The 17,341-nt window shown below is 40.0% G+C and overlaps 1 protein-coding gene across 1 annotated transcript in view; it reads right to left on the reverse strand.

The window, feature by feature from the left end:
• The window catches only part of LOC126427181 (uncharacterized), a 79,475-nt gene that overhangs the window by 16,121 nt on the left and 46,013 nt on the right, over positions 1-17,341 (reverse strand). Inside the window, exons 2-3 of the mRNA XM_050089405.1 lie at positions 15,855-15,953; positions 2,399-2,505 (exon numbers count right to left, since the gene is read on the reverse strand). Coding sequence (XP_049945362.1) covers positions 2,399-2,505; positions 15,855-15,915 — 168 coding nt within the window. The 5' untranslated portion in view covers positions 15,916-15,953. The remainder of the gene's footprint in view (positions 1-2,398; positions 2,506-15,854; positions 15,954-17,341) is intronic.

A 17,341-nucleotide genomic window follows, 5' to 3' on the forward strand; every position in this document is an offset into this window, starting at 1 on the left:
AAATTTCAGTTCACTTTTCCATCTCGCATCTGAGTTTACATAGAAACAAAATTTCATTCACGCAGGTAGCTTTCCAATCAAACAAGTCAGTAAAGTCATCTAAAGTTTCCTACAATTAAACCAAGTTTGAAACATGCAAAATTGCACAATAACCCTGAAAGAGTGGTTTGGTGTGGGGTGGCGGAGGGGTGAAGTGGACTGCGGTAGTTGTCATGGGGTTGTGGACCCCTGCTGCTGCGGCAAGGATGAAGCCTCTCCATCATTTATAGGCTCCCGGTTAACATACAATACAATACTACACAATACAATACAATACAATACAAGGTAGGAGGTGCTACTGTGTGCAAAAAAGTATGGCAGTATTCTCCCTAGGATTGAATCCCCAATCAAAGTTGTGCTTCAATGAAAAAGTTTGATTTGCGATTTATTTTGTGACTTATCCAAATTAAGTATTTTCTGTAGGAGCACATGACAAAAAATTTATTATTTAGTAACTGTGTTAGATAAAGTGTGAATATTATGAGGAGTATTTTGCTAATGCTCAACTGAGTGAAGTGACAGCAAAATACATTGTAGAACTCATGGAGCTGGGCCTGGTTTTTATGAATGAGTGCCGCATGACTGACCATAACAGCAAAAAATCACCGAATGTGCAGGTGTAGCAATAGTGTGTGGATGCTAATTCTAGCAAAGTTACAACAGTGAAATTTCAAATATTCACTAAATTTTGATAATGCTAACAATAAACAAAATCAACTGATGAGGTTAGGGGTAAAGAGAGCCATTTGTACTTGACATTACAGGAATGGTAACTAAATAAACATCATTTATATTGTAGATGGAAGTGACACCAATTTTTGTACCATTGAAAGGTGACAATAATATCTATTGCACTTTCACTGAATTATCACATTCACGGTTTTTTGGCTGGTGTTGAGTTGTTGGTCTTTCCTTCAGCCAGGCGAAGGGAGTTCAGGTTCCAGCAGATGGCACACCCAGAATGATGAGAGGGGACAGCCTAACGTCCGCATGGTTTAATTTACTTGCACAACTACCAGAATTTGACATCAAGAGTGTAAAAATGCCCGGTAATGCTAACTACCTCACCACCGTCAAACTGGATGTAAACAATACAATTTTTTCCAAGGTTCAAAGTATGAGAGGCAATCTTTGACATACAGTTTCTGCATTTTGTGTTCTGTAATTAGGGTAGCACACTTCAAGGATGGAGAAGAGTGGTCATTTCTGCAACTGTCAGAGAAAGCTGATAGTGCACATGATCAGTTTTTTGTGAAGTGGCCAACCAGTCTCATACATACACTGGGAGGACACATGCCCAAAAGCATTGGCAGCTACAGCTTCGCATTGGGGGTGCGAAATACAGCTTCACATCCCAGCAGTAAACCATGATTGTGGTCTTCTCTGGAAGTGAATACTCCTCAAAACTGAGCAAAAGAGCTCAGTGGCAACCTCGTTATCAGCCGGGCCTTGACATACTCAACACATTAAATGGATCCCATGATTCTCCAAGTGTTCACATAATTCTTGCAGTGTGAAGTTTTGGTGAAAAATTATACCTTGTAACATGTTTAGGCTCTTGTGGAATATTACACTAGCAGGCACATCACCAAGTATTTCTTACAAGAGCCAAAGCCCATGACTGAGTAGGATTCATCATTTTAATTAAGATTTGTAATGTACTAAGGGAGGAGATTTCACCAAATAGATTTTCAATATTCACTAAAGAGAACACTGGTTTAATATGGAGAGAAGATCCTCCATCCGTTGGGGTGCAAACTGGGAATTGAGGGGAGTAAGTTTCTGTAAGCCACTCAGTTTTGTTTTGCTCCCACAATGTGTCATATCCAATGCATGTATAGTGTTCATGATCCAGTCACTCTACAGAGTATCTCATCACAATATGATGTGCAATACTTCAAAGGTGGTTTATGATTTTCATATGAATTCGTAATTGTGCAACAAAATTTCACTCTTGATGGCACTCCATCTACTTTCTGCTCACACAACTTTTAAGAAAAGTCCAGGGAACTGACAATGTGCAATAGACTAAACTTTGAAATGTTGTTAAAACATTCACTGGAATGGATAAGTACAGTTGATCTTCCGTATGTCCTGTAATGGTTACTACATTAATAAAAAGCTGGAAAACCCATTATGCATTTCTTTAGCTGTTACACAACCAATATTCGAACCATCATCAAGTGTGTGAAATTCTTTATATATATGAAAGTAATTAAAAACAGGAGGTACAATCAAAACTAATAGCAATAACATTATTTGTTGTGCTGAACACAAATTCGATTCCATAATTTTCACAAGAAATATCTGTGTCTGGCATATTTTCAAGGGGAATAAAATTAAATAAGAGCATACTTACAGGCAAAGCATTAGAGCCTTGATCATTACATAGTTTCTCTGGTACATTGTTATTTTTCTCATTGCTGTTCTCTGCCACACAGTTTATGACTGATGAAGGATTCTCACCTACACAGAGTACATTCTGTATAAGCACACACATAGTATAGTTTAACCATGAACAGAAACAGATGAAACAAGTTATATTAACATGGTCAAATGTTTTAAGTCATTTCTTTTAACATTTGAATTGTTCATTCATGAGTCAATGAGGGACTGAAGCTTTGTAATGGAATCTACAGTTGTGAAACATGAAACATGGTATTTAGCTGCTGTGAGCCAATAAATTGGTATGAGTCTCAAAATCTTCTGTGTAAGAATTAGTACTTTAAGAAATTTCCTTCGGCATTTGGAGGTTGTGAGAGTACAGAACTGAGCAGAATCAAATGGAACTTTCATGATATTGTAATTAAAAACTACAGAAAAATATTATTTATATGTACGAGGATCACACTAAAAGAAATACATGTTTTATTCTACATGTTTTAAAGTTTTACAGTGTGTAGACACATCCTTTAGGAATAATATTTTCTTTTCTCCACATAATTTCCATCCCTCTCAGCTGCTTTATGCCATCTTGGAACCAGCGCCTGTACACCCGCATCGTAAAATTATGGGCCAACCTGTTGGAGCCACTGTTTGGCAGTGTGCACAAGGGAGTCATCATCTTCAAACCTTGTTCCACAAAGAGAGTCTTTCAGTTTCCCAAAGAGATGATAGTCACATGGAGCCAGGTCAGGACTGTAAGGCAGGTGTTTCAGTGCTGTCCATCTGAGTTTTTTGATTGCTTCCATGGTTTTTTGTCTGACATGTGGCCATCCATTGTTGTCCAACAGCAAAACATCCTGCTTTTGCCGATGTGGTCAAACACGACTCAGTTGAGCTTGAAGTTTCTTCAGTGTTGTCACATATGCATCAGAATTTATGGTGGTTCCACTTGGCATGATGTCAACAAGCAAGAGTCCTTCAGAATCGAAAAACACAGTAGCCATAACTTTTCCAGCAGAAAGTGTGGTTTCGAATTTTTTTTTTCTTGGGTGAATTTGCATGATGCCACTCCATTGATTACTTCTTCATCTCAGGTGAAAAATGTTGGCACCATGTTTCATCACATGTCACAATTCTTCCAAGAAATTCATCTCCACCATTCTCGAACTGTTCCAAAAGTTCGCTGCATACCATTTTTCTTGTTTCTTTGTGAGCCACTGTCAACATCCTGGGAATCCACCTGGCACAAACCTTTTTTAACACCAACATTTTCAGTATTCTGCAAGCACTTCCTTCTCCTATCCCAATGTAGTGTGACAATTCATTCACTGTGATGCATCTGTCAGCAGTCACCAATTCGTTAACTCTCTGCACATTGTCTGGAGTGTGTGCAGTATGAGGCCTGCCGCTGTGAGGACAATCCTCAATATTGCCGTGCCCGCTTTCATCATGTAACCTGCTTTCCCACTGACTAACTGTACTGCGATCGACAGCAGCATCTCCATACACCTTTTTCAACCTCAGTTGGATGTTTTCCACTGTCTCGTTTTCACAGCACAGGAATTCTATGACAGCACATTGTTTCTGACAAACGTCAAGTGTAGCAGCCATTTTGAAGACATGCTGTGACAGCGCCATTCACGGGAACAGGTTGAACTAAGTTTGAAAAGAAATGGGAAGGATGTATCTACACACTAAAAAACTTTAACACATGTAGAATTAAAACTGTATTTTTACAAAAATAGTGTGCATTTCTTTTGGAGTGACCCTCGTAGATTATAATCTTCATACTCTGCCAGAAAAAAATGCAACACCCTCAGGAACTGGGTTCAGTGGCAGAAGGGAGTAATCAGCATACACTGAAGGATCATAGTGTTTGTGATTCATTTGACACGCAATTTGGTAGTCAGATGGCGCTCAAGATGTCTGCCTGTGTACTCTCTGTTTTGACTCAGCAGGCACCAACTGTGCTCATTAAGGTGAATAGTGTCTGAAACATTCATTCTAGTGTACAATCACACCCCAGCAATGAGTAACACACCTGTTGAACAGCTTCAGCCGTTTGCATGGAGTCACACTGTGGCCCTGGAGGAGGCTGGATGAATGGATCGACAGGTTGCTGTACATGTTGGGCATAGTTTTTTTTTAAAATTAATAGTGGGTTGCTGCTTTCAACAGCACCCTGTGGAAAATTCCCACACTTGTAGGCCAGGTTCAGGATATTCACACAGTACAGACATAAGACAAAATTGGCAAACCATGTGAGCAGTGATGACCGAACAAACATCATCCAGGGGTGAAATCCAGGCGAAGGACCATTGGAAACCATCTGCTCACAGCAGGATTAAGATTGTAAGTGATGTGAATTTAAGTGGTGTTTATGAAATGAGTGGAGCCCTGAGCTATACCCAGAATGCTAAAAGAGCCACACACAAATGGAAATGCTATCTGACATTAAAATCAAAGTAAAAGATTGGGTCGCCACCAACTCTAGCCACATGACAAACAAGAGGTTCGATTGAGTTGCAAAATTTGGTAATTTAATCATAAAGAAAAAACTCATAAAAGAACATTCATTGCAATGTCACTCATAAAAAGGTGGGACGTAATTATTGATATGATACAGGGATTGTTCACATGGATCAAATTTTAAAATAAAGTAAAAAGTGTGTGACCACTGTGAATAAGAGCAGCTTGCAGCAACATTCATGAAAACAAGATCTATTTTAAAAAATTTGTTTTAAATACAAAGGGAACACTTCCTATTGGACCTGTGCACATTGAAATGCTATGGTGGGCTGACAAGGAAACTACAAGGTAAATGGCATAGGTAAAGGAGATGTAACATCGGTACAGTGGACTTGAAACAAAATTGTTTTTTTCTTAAAACATTGATAGAAGACATCTATGTAACTGCTGTTGCCTGGTAACCATATACGATTGCTTGTGAAATGCTATACGATTCACAACAGAATCTCTTAATTTAGAATGATGGTCTTAATAAGAGGGGGACGGGAAAGGTTTAATACTCACATTCAGACCCACATTCACTCAAAGAACAGCAAGGAATGGCCCCAAAATCAACGTGCAATGAGGCTATGAGGTTTGTTCCACTGTGTTGAGAAATGATTAAATAAAAGAGTAACTCTAAATATCACAGTTGCATTTAAAGTTGAAACTCGATTTGGAGAAAAAGCCTCAATGAGGGCCACACATACATGCTTACACACTTAACATGAGATCACAAACCACAAATACAATTGAATAATCTGGACAGGACATATTTAATATTCCAAAATCAGAGCAATAAGTAAACTCTAGGACAGAGGCAGGGGGCCACAGGAAAGGTAGGCTCACAGTTGACTCAAGTGGACATGTGGTTTGTGGAGACACAATTTCTAGTACTGTGGCCAAATTTTAGCAACATTGAACTACACAGCCACAAACAATTAACATTTACAGAGGACACATTTGAATAGGCAAAGGGTAATGGCAGAGGGCCAACAAACTCTAGCATTAACCCACGTGGATGGTTTCCAATGGACATATAGTAATGAAAGAAGGAAAATTCACAAATTCAGGAAAGATTAGAATGTATACACACACAGTCAGAGGCACACAAGCATTCACACTGAACTGTTGAGTGGTATTTAAGTAAATAAATTAGTGAAATCAAAGTTAAGTAGAAATTAGAATATAAATGAAAAACTTGGTTTAGTTTAGAGAGTTACGTACTGGCAAACAGCGGGCAGAACAGCAGAGCAGAAGAGACAATTCCGTGAAGTCAGCAAGTTTGACACAAGCGGACGCTGTCGATTCAGCCGTCAGGGCATCGCCCGACCGGCTCACGTGTTTCTCAGATGTCACACGTGAGCAAAGGCCCTCGCCTACATTCCAAGAGCCAATGACTGATGTTAAGAATATTCTTTGAGAAGCTTTTCAACGGGACAGAAGAGGCAATGACCGGCTCACGTGTTTCTCAGTTGTCACGTGATCAAAGGCCCTCGCCTACATTCCAAGAGCCAATGACCGACATTAAGAAGATTCTTCGAAAAGCTTCTCAACATGACAGAAGAGGCAATGACCGTGAAGTCGTTCACCTCCAGTAAACCGAAGTGAATAAATATGCGAGACGCAGTGGGCCTGACAGATGAAGGAAGAAGAGAATAGTAGCAGTAGCATTCAGTCAGTTTCGGTACTGAAGACCGTCATGCAAGAAGAGACTACATCATGCACAGACGCACCAAGTCCGCCGCTGTAATGGAATAGCAAGCAGCAGCCTCGGCACCAGAAGACAGAAGTTAAAAGGTATTTGAAGTCTGATTTTTACGTACCCGGGTGACTCGTGAGGACGGGAAGGAGACGGCCTCACTTATCAGCAGTCACCTGTGAGATGGGATGAAGATCTGACAGCCAAAGACTGGCAAGCGGGAGTCCGTTGTTCGAGTGCGAGACACTGGCCTTCCCCCACCGCGCCGCTCCACTGGCCGATGCACAACACATGCGGCCGCTTGGAGAAGAGAAACACTGGGACGCCACATCCAAGGTATCACCATCCAATGCACGACTTTGCTCGCAATAATTAAACGGGCCACCTCACGCTGCCTGTCTCCAGTCAGCCAGACGAGACAGCGACATGAGATACACACTGCCATGCGTAATCAGACACCGCCGCTGCCGCAGCAGAAGGCTTTGCAAACGACACAGCTGCCGCTCTCAGAGCCAGGACATCGAGTTGTACAAATCTTGTACAAATCTTCAATAAAAGTTATCTTATGTAAAAATGCTGTTTCATTCTACCTCATAACCAAGCCAAGGAAGAACCCACCCTGTCCACATGTTGTTAAGAGAGAAAAATTAATTTATGTAGGATTTTCACCCTGACATAATGCTTTAGAATGAAATGCCCATTGCAGTAATGCTCATCCTGACAATTGACTAGTATCAAAAGAGAAAACCTAGTTACATTTAGTATCAGAACTGTTACAGAACCGAGGGCGCGCTTCCTATGTGAGATCGCTTCAACATATGCAGCACCTTTGTGCTACGTTCTTCTTATGGTTCAAAGTTGTCATTAGGAATCAAACTGAAAGTCTGGAAAAGCCTCGCATTCCTTGCTGTGATCTAGCAAAACAATCTTTATAAGACAAAATGCGAGGCCATAAGCTGCACAAGGTGCAACTTCAGTGAGACTGAATTACATAAAAACTCCCCTCTCACTATGAGACAAAGTGTCGTGTGGTTAAATGAACTCACCCTTCTTCGAAGAGACCTCGGCTGCAGACCCTTGGAGAGCTGCAAGCAGACTACCCATCTAACACTAAAACTTCTTCCACACAACCCTGTGGCCAGGAAATCCCAGAGATGAGGCTTCCACCACCAACACAACACCAGTAACTCTCACACAAGGGGAAAAAACCTCTTTGCCTACCTGAAAACTACAAGGGTTGGCCATTCTGTACGACTACTGCTGAGTCCCTGCAGCAGACTAAACCACCGTACAGCAAAATGAAACACACCCACATTCATTCATTACATATGCCAGAGAGTTTTGGAATAGGAGAACAAGGGATAAACATATTATGGAATCATAGTCGTGAGTTTGCTTACATATAAAAACATGGAAGTCTTGTAATGGCATTATAGACACATTTGCAAGTCCAAAAAGAACCAACATAACAACCATATGATGCTTGCAAATCACAGGATAGGAATTGGCTAGATTGAATCATAGCTCAGTTTTCTCTGGTATGAAATTTAGCAACAAGAACACCTGAATTGTTCTGTAGGATGCAAAGTGCACTAGAAATAAAATAAAATGATAGGAAAGAGGACTATAAGATCCTTTCAAGATCACATGTGCATCTGACCATGCTACCATTGACGCCATGACACCGACAAGCACAGTTACTCTGGTGTTGTCAAAGAGTTGAGTGGAGAGTGCAATGGCATTCTGTTGTCTTCAGCGATGAGAGTTAAGTTCTGTCTATATGTGAGCAATTGACCTACATGTGTATTGCACAGGTCTGGTGAGCTGCGTGTGCCAGAGTACATTCACCTTTGGCACACAGTTATCATCCCAGGTTTGTAGTGTGGGGGAACCATTAGTTACAACCTGTGGTCACATTTGGTGTTTCTGCTGGATAAAGTACCGAATGCCTATACTGGAATGCAACATGCTTTTTGTAGTGTACAACAAGAGACCTGTCCAGTAAGATTACCAAATCTGCAATAGAACGCATATAGGACCTGATGAAATGGAAACTTACTCATTACCCAGAGCCTGCAAGAACCATTCCTGAATTGCAACAGAAGGCTGTGATCAGTTTTATTTCAAGCCTTATCATGTCAATAAGTCATAGTCGCCAGCCAAGTAACATCACTTTTATAATAAAAATTGTATGTAATATGTTACACTGTATTACCACCAGCCACAGGTGCTGCTACATTTACAAATTTTTTGTGTATAATACATATTTGTTAAAATAATAGAACTGTATTTATAATTTTAAAGTATCTGTCTTATTTTAAAAATGCCTGAGGCTGTTATTAATACAACATGAAAATATTTTAATTTAACTTTTCAATATTTGGAATGTTTTAAAAGCATAGCAATCAGCTGATGGCCACAGAACAGTGAGGCAGCAATCGGTACGCTATTAGTATCTGCGACACTGCCTCTGCTGCTATCAAGATATTTTGAAGTTATGAATACAGTTTTACACTTTACACAGTTATGTACTGCACCACTGTTTGTTAAATTTAGAACAAGTTAAAAGTCGTTAAAACAGTTATTGTAAAATACACACATTACAAAATGTTTTGTGTCACCTCGGTTTCGAGAGTTCTGGAACCTGTACAGAAAATTGGAATAGAAGTCAACATAAACATCATTTCCACCCTTTTTATTGCTCATGAAAACTACACATTGCATGTTGTACCACCATACAGTGAGACCTTCAGAAGTGATGGTCCAGACTGCTGTATACACCGGTACCTCTAATAATCAGTAGCATGTCTTCTTGCACTGATGCATGCTTGTTTTCATTGTGGGATACTCTCCACAAGTTCATCAAGGCACTGTTCGTCCAGATTGTCCCACTCCCCAATGGTGATTTGGCATAGATCCCTTACAGTGGTTGGTGGGTCACTTTGTCCACAAACAGCCTTTTTCAATCTATCCCAGGCATGTTGACAGGGTTCACGTCTGGAGAACATGCTGGCCACTCTAGTCAAGTGATGTCATTATCCTGAAGGAAGTCAATCAGAAGATGTGCCCACTGGGGGTGTGAATTGTCGTCCATCAAGACGAATGCCTCGCCAATATGCTACTGATATGGTTACAATATCTGTCAGAGGATGGTATTCACATATCATACACCTGTTACTGCACCTTCCATGACCTCCACATTATGCTACCCCAAAACATCAGGGAACCTCCACCTTGCTGCACTCGCTGGACAGTGTGTCGAAGGTGTTCAGCCTGACTAGGTTGTCTCCCAACATGTTTCTGGCGATTTCTGGTTGAAGGCATATGCGACACTAATCGGTGAAGAGAATGTGATGTCAATCCTGAGTGGTCCATTCGACATCTTGTTGGGTACATCAGAACCACGCTGCATGGTGTCATTGGTGTCATGGTTGCAAAGATGAAAGATGGGCCTCGCCATGGACGTCATGAGTGAAGTTACACATCATGCAGCCCATTGCGCACAGTTTGAGCCATAACACGACATCCTGTGCTGCACAGAATGCATTATCTGACATGGTGGTGTTGTTGTCAGGGTTTATCCAAGCCATAATCCATAGGTAGCGATCATCCGCTGCAGTAGTAGCCCTCGGGCGGCAAGAGCGAGGCATATCATTGACAGTTCCTGTCTCTCTCTGTATCTTCTCCATGTCCGAACAACATCAGTTGGTTCACTCCAAGACACCTGGCCACTTCCCTTGTTGAGAGCCCTTCCTGGCACAACAAAGTAACAATGCAGACATGATCAAACTGTGGTATTGACCATCTAGGCATGGTTGAACTACAGATAACACAATCCGTGTACCTCCTTCCTGGTGCAATGACAGGAACTGATCGCCTGTCTGACCCCCCCTGTCTAATAGGTGCTACTCATGCATGGTTGTTTAGATCTTTGGGTGGGTTTCGTGAGATCTCTGAACAGTCAAATGGGCTGTGTCTGTGATACAATATCCACAGTCAACGTCTATCTTCAGGAGTTCTCAGAACTGGGTTGATGCAAAACTTTTTTTGATGTGTATATACAGGGTGAGTCACCTAACATTACCACTGGATATATTTCGTAAACCACATCAAATACTGACAAATCGATTCCACAGACCAAACGTAAGGAGAGGGGCTAGTGTAATTGGTTAATACAAACCATAAAAAAATGCACGGAAGTATGTTTTTTAACACAAACCTACGTTTTTCTAAATGGAACCCCATTAGTTTCGTTAGCACATCTGAACATATAAACAAATATGTAATCAGTGCCATTTGTTGCATTGTAAAATGTTAATTACATCCAGAGATATTGTAACCTAAAGTTGACACTTGAGTACCACTCCTCCGCTGTTCGATCGTGTGTATCGGAGAGCACCGAATTACATAGGGATCCAAAAGGAACGGTGATGGACCTTAGGTACAGAAGAGACAGGAACAGCACATTATGTCCACATGCTAACACCTTTTTATTGGTCTTTTTCACTGACGCACATGTACATTACCATGAGGGGTGAGGTACATGTACACACGTGGTTTCCATTTTCAATTACGGAGTGGAATAGAGTGTGTCCCGACATGTCAGGCCAATAGATGTTCAATGTGGTGGCCATCATTTGCTGCACACAATTGCAATCTCTGGCATAATGAATGTCGTACACACCGCAGTACATCTGGTGTAATGTCGCCGCAAGCTGCCACAATACGTTGTTTCATATCCTCTGGGGTTGTAGGCACATCATGGTACACATTCTCCTTTAAAGTACCCCACAGAAAGAAGTCCAGAGGTGTAAGATCAGGAGAACGGGCTGGCCAATTTATGCGTCCTCCACATCCTATGAAACGCCCGTCGAACATCCTGTCAAGGGTCAGCCTAGTGTTAATTGCGGAATGTGCAGGTGCACCATCATGCTGATACCACATGCGTCGACACGTTTCCAGTCTGACATTTTCGAGCAACGTTGGCAAATCATTCTGTAGAAACAATATGTATGTAGCAGCTGTTTGGGCCCCTGCAATGAAGTGAGGACCAATGATGTGGTCGCCAATGATTCCGTACCATACATTTACAGTCCACGGTCGCTGTCGCTCTACCTGTCTGAGCCAGCGAGGATTGTCCACGGACCAGTAATGCATGTTCTGTAGATTCACTGCCCCGTGGTTTGTGAAACCCGCTTCATCGGTAAACAGGTAGAACTGCAACGCATTCTCTGTTAATTCCCATTGACAGAATTGCACTCGATGATTAAAGTCATCACCTTGTAACTGCTGATGTAGCGACACATGAAATGGGTGAAAGCGGTGATGATGCAGTATGCGCATGACACTACTTTGACTCAGTCCACCGGTCTCACAATGTCCCGTGTACTCATGTGTGAGTTCATGGCAACAGCAGCTAACACACCAACTGCACCTGCTTCTCCTGTGACGGGCCTGTTACAGACCCGTTTGCGTGCTACAACCATACCTGTTGCATACAGTTGGCGGTAGATGTTTTGCAATGTGCGGCACGTTGGATGCTCTCTGTCCGGGTACCGTTCTGCATACACCCTGCAGGCTTCAGCTGCATTTTGTCGACACTCGCCATAGATGAGTATCATCTCCGCCTTTTCAGAGTTCAAATACACCATGCTCACAGTTCCTACAACACTACACTATCACAGACTTCTGGTAACACAGTGTACTACAGTTGGTCTGTGTGCGGAGACGAATGCAGAATAACAATAGCAGCAAGCGCTACATGCGGACACGGTGACAGCTAGACCAAACCACAACAGTGCACTACAGCCACACTCGTAAACACGGTCATCATCATAAACATGTCCCTGCAGATGCTGCTCGCCGACCGTGGCCCGTGTTTGTAACAACATGCAACTGAACATCGGAGGTTTCAAGTGTCAACTTTAGGTTACAATGTCTCCGGATGTAATTAACATTTTACAATGTAACAAATGGCACTGATTACGTATTTGCTTATATGTTCAGATGTGCTAACAAAACTAATGTGGTTCCATTTTAAAAAACGTAGGTTTGTGTTAAAAACATACTTCTGTGCATTTTTATATGGTTTGTATTAAACAATTACACTACCCCCTCTCCTCACATTCGGTCTGTGGAATCGGTTCATCAGTATTTGATGTGGTTTACGAAATATATCCAGTGGTAACGTTAGGTGACTCACCCTGTATAAAACTGTCAACACCTCAGCTGGTGGTAATGCAATGTAACGTTACATATACCATTTTTATTTTTCATTTTGGATTAAAGATGTAATGTCACAACCACATCTGATGAAAATTGGAATAGGTTTACAAGGAAGATTTGTAAAGTTTATTGGGGTATGTAAATATGGAACTATGAGTTACTATTTGCTGTATGTGAAGGTATATCAATAATGAGGTGTGATTACAATGTGCATGAACATATATTAAACAAGCTAGGATGACTGTCAAGTTCTCCTAAATACATTTGTTATTTTGATGTGGTGTATAAACAAGTCTTTCAAATGTTCTACTGGAATTATGTTACAATCAAATACAGAAGATGCAGAGTTGTCATAACTGAGATATTGCACTACTGAGATCTGTGCATACAGAGAGCTTGAAAACTACTTTTATTTTAACTTTATGTATTTTATATTTTTATCAATATTGAATGTTTTGATGCAGGCAATGGTCTGAGGATGACATTTCTGTTGGAAACTAGGCAAAGACTATATATAACTATGAGTGAAAATATTTCTTCTGTTATCCTTACTTTCTACCCAGTTCCATCCTTTGTATCTTTTATATTTTTCTGTTCCACAATGGGTGCTCTTATCAGACATGTCCATTCCCCTTCAACTGACCTGCCTATAGTGGTATTCATTATTATAGTATCAGCTGTTTTAGATAACTTCAAAAGCACATAATCATTACTCAGTAACAGTGATTCTTCTAAATGACTCCCTTATACTATTCTTCATCATTATTAAACTGTGATCTGACTTTATGTCTGCTCCTAGATAAGCCTTACAAACCATTATCTGATTTTGGAATCTGTCTAACCACACAATAATCCAACAAGAATTTTCCGATGCTACAGGTCTTTTCCAAGTACCCCTCCTCCTCTCGTGAATTTTGAACACTGTATTTTCTACTACTAGCTAAATTTTATAGCAGAACTGAATTAATCTTTCTCTCCTGTAACTGTTTTCTATTGCTTCCCCTACTACAGACATCAGTCACCCATGATTATGTATATTTATATAAATCTCTCTCTTTTTCTCCCTAGTTGGACCTGAGTTGCTTTCAGTTCTGATGATAGAAAACATATCGCTGAACTTTTCACAGTAGCTCTCCCTTCCCCACCTTTCTATTCATGAGTTATTCACCTAACCAGAAATGCCCACCTTCTTTCCATTTCACTTCTCTGACCCACATTATATCTACACTGATCCTTTGCATTTTCTTTTTCAGATTTCCTAACTTGCCTGCCACATTTAGACTTCAGACACCCCATACCGCAATTCATAGAATATTACCATTTCGTTGACTCTTCAATCTTTTTCTCATGATCACTCTCCCTTGCCAAATCCGAATGGGGAATTAATCCAGAAACTTTTATCAATGGAGAGACCATGTCTGTTTTATTACAAGCCACATGTCTTGTGGATATGCAACGACAGCCAGTCAAAATAATAGCAAAAATTACCTTAATTTAAATTGACTTTATAGTATAGAAAGGAGTGAATAATTTACCTAAAAAAATCTTTCATTACCCAATGATATTAAATGCATGACATACAACAAAGTTAAATCTGAAAGTAAGCTGAAGAAGTTCCTTTCTGGAAATTCCTTCCATTCTTTAGAAGCCTCTTTGTTTATAGGGGTACAATTATTGAACTACATGAAATGAGATTGTCATAACTTCTGAACAGTTTGCTTTAGGATGTTCAGACTGTATGATTGGCCAAGGAGCACAAATGGACTATTATGCACTGTACGGTGTGGTTTAGTAATAAAGCACACTTTCATTTGGATAGGTTTGTCAATAAACAAAATTGGCACATTTGGTAGACAGAGTATCTGCATTTCACGGTCAAGAAGCCTCTTCACCCTCAATGGGTGACTGTGTGGTGTGCAGTGTCCTGTCACGGAATAATCAGTGCAATATTCCTTGGCGGCACATTTACTACTGAACACTTCACTAAGGTTTTGGAAGATGATTTCATCCCCAATATTCAAAGTGACAATGGTTTCCACAAGATGTGGGTCATGCAAGATGCAGCTTGACCCCACTGAAGCAGGAGAGTGTTTGATGTCCTGGAGGACCACTCTGGGAACCGCATATTCTCTGGATCTGAACACATGCAACTCCTTTTTCTGGGGTTATATTGAAGACAAGGTGTATAACAATAACCCAAAAACCATTGCTGAGCGGAAAACAGCTGTTCAGGTCATCAACAGCCTTGTTCTGACACTTCAGTGGGGCATGCGGAATTTCGCTATTCATCTGCACCACATCATCGCCAATGATAGCAGGCATATCGAACATGTCATAACATAAATCTGAATATATGAATTGATGTTTACATGTTCAATGATGTGTGTGCATGCCATAGTTTGCACCCCCTTTTTTTCTTTCTTCTCCCCCATATAGTTCAATAATTGTCACCCTGTAGAAACTAGTAGCATATTTAGTGCAACAGCTTTACATAAACTCTTGTTTTATCAAAATAAATAGTGTATCCTATTATGTGATTTCCTTTGTAAATGGTCAGCATGCAATCAAAGTTCAATATCAATTAAGTAAGTATCCTGTAAACTACCTCAGTTCAATATCATTATAATATATCATCCAAGGTGACTCCTGGAGCATGTAACTCAAAACATTAATTTCTTTGGTATTTCTCTCAATTACAATGGATCCACCTATCACATTTTATTCCAGTTACATTTGTTTCCTCCCTACAGTCATATTTAATGTTTTCTTCTTCTTCTTCCTCTTCTTCTTCAACATGAGCTTCAAAGGATAACATTTTACCTTAACTTCTTCTCCTAAATGTCCAACAGTATCTGATTCAAAAACTGTACACTCTATTTTATTAATTTCAATCGTGTCTGTGAAATACACAGGTAAGGGTCAAAACTGTTAATTATGCCATTTAGCTTTGTAAAATTAAACAGTAGATGCCAAAATAGATTAAAAAATTAATTACCTTCAATGCTGCCAGCATAGACAATCCACATATCTAAAACTTTATGCCAAAACCGTGGCATTCCACATTTAAACTTAGATGCAATTTGTGGAGGCAGACCTGCAAAAAAAATGTAACAAAAATATACTACATCCGTATCTGGATTGTAAAAGAAATTCCACTTACTAAGTTTCAGCACACATTGAGAAGAAAAGAAATAAAAGGTGACACAATGCTTTGGATGCAGGGTTCCTTGTCTTGTAATACAGCTTCCATTTATGCAAATTTCCATTTCATCATTAGATTTATGACTACTAGTTCACCTGCTCTGCCGTACGCCCCTTTCTAACAACCATTGTCCTTCAGTCTTGCTGTATTTATCTTTATCTCTATGTTTATTTTCCTTAGATTTTTCTTTACACCATTATTTCCCTCTTGTTGTAAATCACTCTGCATTATGTTGGTTCATACCTCCATATTTTGGTTTAATTAAAATGAATCAATAGAAAACAAAAATGCCCAACCACTATAATTGAAGAGTGAGATTAAATTATGTTGAAATTGTTCACACTAATAATGGTAATATTAAAACAGAGAAAAGAAAAGATTGCATAGGGCTGAGACAGGTGGTACACAGATACAGCACCAGACTTTACTCTGTCAGCAAGGAGTTGACAGTACAGTCACACTCTGAAGGTGAGGGTTCTTCTTTGTCTCCATGAAACACTCAATCAAATCTATTCATGGCTGGCTTTCTAATGACTTTCCTACCGAAAAGTTGCATGCCAACTGAGACAGAGAGAGACAGAGTGGGAGGGGGAGATTGTTATATTGTTATGTATACATGTGGTCTTATGCACAAATACATGAAAGATTTCAATTTATATTCATATCACACGTTAAGAAGAGAAATAATTAACAGACATCAAAATGTATATATTCATACCAGACTGACCACAGCCCAAGTATAGAGAGATCAGAGCAGGCTGAACGGAAATAGGGATTATGGAACATTTTTATGACAGAGCGCAGACCACCGCAGCCATCCATCACTTTTGAGGAAAACTCAATGTCGTAACAAGTACAATGTTTTTATTTATTTTTTTCATTTATAGGAAATTACATATATTTGTTTGAGCATTACTAACATGAAATAATTGGAAGTAAGCTGTTGTCTCTCAAACCAACATTAATAGTTCCCTTTAACAATTTTTAGGTGTATCAAGGTGTCGTACTAACTGTATGGGAAGTGAAGATTTATTTGGAAAAATTGTGACTTCTGACACAGGAGCTGAGAAACTTAGTAAAAAATTACAGACTTTGTATCAACAATGATGGCAACTACATGAATATGCTGGAAAAGAAATAAACCTTGAAAACATAGCACAGAGAGTGAGAGAGAGAGAGGGGGAGAGAGAGAGAGAGAGAGAGAGAGAGAGAGAGAGAGAGAGAGAGAGAGAAATACAAAATTCAAAAAGTCAGTAAAATATATGTTAATGTACTTAAAA

The sequence above is a fragment of the Schistocerca serialis genome, chromosome 11, assembly GCF_023864345.2.
Source record: "Schistocerca serialis cubense isolate TAMUIC-IGC-003099 chromosome 11, iqSchSeri2.2, whole genome shotgun sequence".
Taxonomy (NCBI): Eukaryota; Metazoa; Arthropoda; class Insecta; order Orthoptera; family Acrididae; genus Schistocerca; species Schistocerca serialis.